The sequence below is a fragment of the Fukomys damarensis genome, unplaced genomic scaffold, assembly GCF_012274545.1.
Source record: "Fukomys damarensis isolate Sample0158 unplaced genomic scaffold, DMR_v1.0_HiC HiC_scaffold_16, whole genome shotgun sequence".
Classification (NCBI taxonomy): Eukaryota; Metazoa; Chordata; class Mammalia; order Rodentia; family Bathyergidae; genus Fukomys; species Fukomys damarensis.
Window position 1 is genome coordinate 87,868,167 of NW_022900928.1, and position 6,535 is coordinate 87,874,701.

General features: G+C 41.5%; 1 protein-coding gene across 3 annotated transcripts in view; it reads right to left on the reverse strand.

Moving 5' to 3' along the window:
- The window catches only part of Galntl5 (polypeptide N-acetylgalactosaminyltransferase like 5), a 38,182-nt gene extending 31,971 nt beyond the window's left edge, over nucleotides 1–6,211 (reverse strand). The window contains exons 1-2 of one of the 3 annotated variants that reach the window (XM_019209505.2): nucleotides 5,916–6,211; nucleotides 929–1,071 (exon numbers count right to left, since the gene is read on the reverse strand). In XM_019209505.2, coding sequence (XP_019065050.1) covers nucleotides 929–1,071; nucleotides 5,916–5,956 — 184 coding nt within the window. In that variant the 5' untranslated portion in view covers nucleotides 5,957–6,211. Of the gene's footprint in view, nucleotides 1–928; nucleotides 1,220–5,915 lie in introns of all 3 variants that reach the window. The other 2 variants (XM_019209504.2, XM_010637534.3) reach the window with 2 other exon arrangements.
- Between the last annotated feature and the right edge of the window lie 324 nt (nucleotides 6,212–6,535).

Here is a 6,535-nt window from a genome sequence, read left to right on the forward strand (position 1 = left end):
TTTTTTTTTGACTGGGATTGAACTCGGGTCCTTGCCCTTGTGAGGCAGGAGGCGGAACCACTGAGCTAAATCCCTGGCCCCCTTCCTTCTCCTCCCCCCACTTTTTTTTTCTTCGCCATCTGAGTGGAACGACACTCAGAGCAGAATTAGGGTGTGGCCCAAGGCAGGGGTAGAGAAGCTGGGAGGAGCCCTAGGGACTCAAGTACAAGTGGTGCCTAGGGCAGGGCAGGATCTCCAGAACTAGATCTGGTTTTTAATTTCCGCTCATTATTGTTCTCTATCTTTCTTTTTTCTTGTGGACTTATTTTGTTAAACTAGGTCTCCGAGTTTTAACACGGAGAAAAACATCGCACAAACGTAATGAGTAGGAAAAGCAAGCTCCAGAAGGTTATGGAATATGGATAAATATTAACACCAGATGTTGTGCAGGGAAAATCTACAGAGGAGTGGAGAAGGTACACTCCCATCAGAGCAGGCAGCAGCTAACCTCTGAGGGTGGAGGGGCGATCTGTATCTGTTAAATTTTATTTCTCTGAAAAACAGAATACTATCTAAAGCAAATATGCAAACCATATTTTAAAAAATGTTGCTGTGTGTGGTGGCTCACAACTATAATCCCAGTTGGGGAGGCTGAGGCAGGAGGATTGCTGTGAGTTTTAGGCCAGCCTGGGCTTCATAGTGAGTTTAAGTCCAGCCTGGACCACATAGGGAGACTCTGTCTTAAAAAAAAAAGTTAAATTTACTTGGTAAATGCACACATACTTGTTTAACTATTTTCTGTGTAAAAAAAAACCTATATGTATACGAAGCACTTCATGATTTAAAAATTACATCGTCATAAAAATAATATCTCTTACTCTTCCAAATATTAAGTTTATGATGTATTTCTCTGCTAAGAATGGCTCACAGAGGAAATGAAAATACTTACATAAGGGAGAAAATGGTTTTTGTTCAACAGGTGCATCTTCCACAGCCATGTCCACTATTATGTGTTGCTTTCGGATTTCCTCTGGGTTGTAGATCTCTTGCTCATGCACATGGGCCCAAGCTGGTGCATGCTCCTGGACTGTCCTGTGCAGTTTGCTCATATTATCATGGTGAAAATACACAAAATACAGAGCTGTCCAGATGCCAAATATCAAAGACCCACAGAATAAATATGGAATTATGTTATTTCTCATGGTAAACCTAAGTTTTCAAAGGTCCGTTTTTCAATATCCTAAATCAGAACAGTTTAAGAGAAGCAGTATTAGATATTTCCATGATTTGTAGATCATCTGTTTGGCTTAAACTTAATTCTAAGTGTCTTAAAAACAGATCATTTTGGTAGCAGTCCTTATCATGTACATAAAGTGTTATCTTTTCACCATTAGAAAAAGCTAACATATTTATACAATTTTATTAACAATTTTTTTTTTTTTTTGGTTTTTTTGAGGCAGGGTTTCACTAGGTAGTTGAGACTGACCTGGAACTCACCATGTACCCCAGGCTGGTCTTGAACTCACAGCAATCCTCCTGCCTCAGCCTCCCAAGTGCTGGGATTATAGGCGTGCACCACCATGCCTGGCTATTAACAATGTTTTATCACCCAGATAAAACAGCAGTGTTATTTAGAGGCCTTGGTCCCTATCCCTGAGTGCATAGTTTGAGGAAATAAAACGAAAAAGTCTTAACTCCGCCCCTGTGTGTACCCAATCCATCTTGGAGAGTTAGTATAGGTCTTCAGAATCTGATCTGAACATGCACTGCTCTTTCTCCTTCTGCCCTCCAACTCCAGAAGAGCATTTAATTTCTATGCTTCTGACATTGAGCTTCCCGAGGGACAAGCTTGCACACACACCTGAACTTCAGAGGGTACCCAGACTGCTGTCCAGCACCGAGGACCCAGGACCGCTCCATGGCATCAACCAGCTGCATAAGGACCTTGATCCCACAGACTGGAGACACCTGGGCCACCACACCACACTCTCCTGCCTCTCCACCACCCCAGCAACTTGAGTCACTTCCTGGCAGCCAGGTGTGAATCCTAAGTATCTACCGTCTCCGCCTTTGCCAACCATGCAGGACCCCCCCATCCTGCGGATGCTCAGGCCAAGAGAGGGTAGCTAGGTTTGGATTAGGGGGGCTTTGTCAACACCTGAGCATTCTCCCAGGACACAAGATTTGACACCTGCCAAAGGTCTGGATGCTCCGAGGTGGCTTCCTTCACTGACTGAAGGAAAAACACTTCACAAATGAAATATTTGATTATTCATATAAGAAATATTAAATGTATAAGAGAAGAAAATAATTTCTAATATGGGAAAATGACAGATTAAAACTGAGGGCTGGGAGTGTAACTCAGTGGGCTTTTGTAGCTGGAGTCAAGCTCTGGCTTTCGTCCCTAGCACCTCAACTTCTAAACAAACAAATAAAAAAGTAAATGATGCTATTTTAATTTATATTATCACCATATCTTTTTATTGTTGTTGTTTTTGTACTGGGGATCGAACTCGGGACCTTGCTCTTGCAACGCAGGCAACAGAACCACTGAGCTAGATCCCCAACCCCACCATATGTTCGTATTAAATTGTCTAAACTTTGAGACTTCTATGTTAACTTTCTCTAAAACCCCAAAACAAGTAGAAAGTAGTTAAAGGAAAAAGTAGTTAAGAGGAGGCAATCATAACTAATATACCAAGTATACACTTGCATTTTTAGGGCTGGGGATTTAGCTCAGTGGTGCCACTGCCTGCTTTGCAAGCACAAGGTCCCTAGTTCAATCCCCGGTATCAAAAGGAAAAGAAAAACTTGTATTTATATGCTAGGATTATTACATAAAAATGAGTACACATTCTTTTGAAGGATTTTTAATATATTAAGAAAACTTGGGGGAAATTCTTTTTCCCCCAAACACAAAAATAAGCCCTCTGTTTTTCTTGCTTTACTAGTTAGTCCTTGTATTACTACTTAGTTCTTATAGCACATTGCCTTAAAGCCTAGCGCTCTGGAATACATGCCTCACCTCCTAACCTGGGCCCTGCAAGCCACAAAACACAGAAAAATCCCTTATACCCAGACAGAGGTAATAGGACTGAGGGGCTTTTTGACTCTTTGTCTTCAGAAAAAAACAATGTTCAGTTATTTTTCTTCACTAAAACAAGCTGGGCTCACAGGATACAAGAACACAGGATTGATGGGAAAAGCATGTTTCAGTGGAGACTTCTGTGAATAGCAAATAAAAATCCAATTGCATCAAAGACACTTCAGAATTAACAAGAGGAATCTTGTAAGAAGAAAAGGCAGTTAAAAATCACCAACACACACACACACACTCACACACACATGGGCATATCCCCAAGCCATAAATTTGGATTTACTACCATTGAGTTTGTTTTAAAATGTGCAATGTTAAAGTCAAGACAGTATGACCTAACATTAGAGAATGCCACGAGTAATTTTTCTGTAAATAATCAGTATTTTACAAAATTGTTATTAGTCTATGTTTGCAGTACATGATGTTTGTATTACTTGTGCAGAGTTGGTACTTGTACATAATACATCTTAATTCCTTTGTTAATGTTCTTTCCTTCTTTCCCTCCCCATCTCGGTATCTTTTGATCCCTTTCCCATTTAACAAAGATCTAACTCTTTACTTCCTATTATCTATCTATCCTTTATTTTGCTCTTTATTTATACTTTGGGTTTCTCGTATAAGAAAACCCAAGCAATATTTAAGGTTGTATGTCTGATTTATTTCTCTTAACATTGCGGCCTCAAGGTCCATCTGCTGATTAGTACTATACAATAAGAACAGGCCCTTGCCTCGCCTCCGTTTTTTCCACAAAATGTTTTGTTTTAGAAATATAAGGTTTGTGCTGCTGGGCTCCACCCCCTTACAAGAATGTTCCCTTGTAAAGGGGGGGGCATGGATTTGCATTGCAAGAGATGTTCACAGTGTATTAGTGACATTCTTTGATTGACAGCTAACATAAATTCATTTAGAGTAAAATATTTTAAGCCACCCCCCAAAACCTCTTTTTTTAAAAAAGGGGTTTAGGTATCGTTGGCATTCTTATGGTTTCTTTAAGTGCCCCTGGCTATTCCTAGGGAGGGCTTTCTCTCCTCTTTTATTTCCCCCTCTTTTCTTTTTTCTTTACTGTAAAAAAATCAATTAAGTCTTCACACCCATTAAATTATGCTTCAAACCTTGTATAATTTGTCCAGAAATAAGACCACTGTTGAAATACCACAGAAGTATACATGAATAGTCTAATGCCGCAGTCTTTCCTGTTACCTATGGAATTGCAGCTGAAATGAATCAGGGTTCTAGCTCTAGGATGAGACAGAAAAATGAAAGCATGTTTTCCAGGACGCTAGGTTTATACGGAAGTGTAACAAGTTGATTCCGATAGCTGGACTTTGATTCCATCCTGTTCTGGGTACCCGCTCCCAACAGCCCCCTCCCTTCCCTACCCTCACCCCTGAGTTAACTCGTCTCAGGAAGGATCCTTAAGCTACGTGAAATTTTTGTTTTCTGAAATGTCATGGCTCCATTCATATTTTTGTCTTATTCTTCCAATTGGGATATATAATGTTCAGAGCTTTTGTATTTGGAAGCCGGAAGGGCTAGGACTTTGAAATAGTGTCTTGGTTTCACGTTTTTTGTTTCTTTAACTAAAGCTATATGAAGCTTGGGATTAAACAATAAATTTCTAAATTAGAAAAAAGAATGCTCTAGTAAACTCTGGCCCCTTTCAAGAATGTTGTTAGGCCCCGCCCCTTATAACAATGTTCTGTTAAACCCCGCCCCTCTGCTTCAGGCGTGTCCTGTAACTCCGCCCCCTGCTTTGGTGCGCACACTTGCCTATCCTGTAGATGACAACGTAAGGTGGCTCTCATTTCTGGTAGGGCGCTCAGACCTCAAGTATGGACTGCTCTGAGCCCGCCCTACTTCTCTGAGGGAACATTAGATTCTTTTTTTTTTTTCTCATTGCGTTTATTGGTACTTTTTAGGTATACAGTACAGTTACATTCATCATTGGGATCTTGTACCTTTACATGACAGGTCTTGGTTCTCATTTTTTCCCCATATCCCTCCCCTCCCTTCACCCACTCCTCCCTTCCCTATTTACAACACTGGATTCTTGAGTCTTCAAATTGTAACACTGTAACACTTGGCTGTGCCACAACACATCCATTAATAATCAGTTTTTTTTTTTAATTTTGTTTTTTTGAGTCAGAATTTCACTATGTTATGTAGTTCAGGATGTTGCTGGCTTCAGCAGCACATATACTAAAAAGCAGTCCAGGTTGGCCTTGAATTTACTATGTAATCCAGGCTGGCCTTGAACTCCCAGCAATCCTCCTGCCTAAATCTCTCAAATGCTGGGATTATAGGCCTGCACCACCACACCCAGCAATAATCAGGTTTGGTTTTTTTTTTTTTTTTTTTTTTGTACCAGGGATTGAACTCAGGACCTTGTGCTTGCAGGGCAGGTGCCTGAACCACTGAGTTGAATCCCCAGCCCAATCAGTATTTTTTTTAACCCCCCACCTTCTCAGGACAATCTTAATACTCTCTCCATACAGGATCAACCACCTTTTATAACTCTAAAGGTTTTTTCCCCCTTACTGACTTTCTTTGAATAAGTAACACATCCACTTGATATAAACTTGTGTTAAGAGCACCAAGGACTATATAATGAAAATTGGCCTGTTTTTTGGGAACAAAAGCCTTTAAAATGCCCAGTCAGTCCCAAAAGGGAGTTGGGGGCCACTCCCTCTTGAGAAATCAAGAACCTCTTAATCCTAATCCTCAGTCTGGATCCCATTTAAAATTCAGGCAAGTGTCACACAGCTCCCACTCTAGGTGAAAGGGCTCCTGGCATCTTTGTCCCCACTTCCTACCTAACACACTGGGCCCTGCCACCTACCACTGAGGTTGCTGTGTCCTATGACTACCAGGCAGAGTCATCGACAGAGTTAGGTGGGGGGCCTGTGTGGATGAACTGAAGATGCAGTATTTATCAGGATGGCAGATTTTATGGTGCTGGACTGGGCCAGGTCACTCTCCCCACAGGTGCCTCACAGAGCCCAGTGACATCACACAGGGCAACCCCAGACCCCAGGCCCCACTCTTGTAAGCCTGAGCCAGAAGGCAGAATCTAGGAGTTCCAGAGTTCTAAGGGGCCTTCCGGAACACCCCCAAATCCTTACTCCTCAGCTGAGGAAGTAGACAAAGCCTTGTGGCCATAATTTCGGAATGCAGGGTAATTCCCTTCACAGGCCTGCTCTGATGTTTAGCTGTTGTGAAATTTAAGAAAAACCAGCTTTCTGAACCCATGAGAAACTTAAAAGATGAGCCAGAGTATCTTAGTTTATACTCTCTATCACTCAACATTTAGATGGTAGTACATGAGTTCAGCCAAAGGCTTCTGAAATTTCTTTCTTCACAGCTCTGAACTGATTTGACCTTCTCTCTGAGGAGTTGACTCAGTGGTTTGCCAGGAACCAGACATTTGCTTCCGGTCTGGAGGAGGAAAGGGCTGGGTTG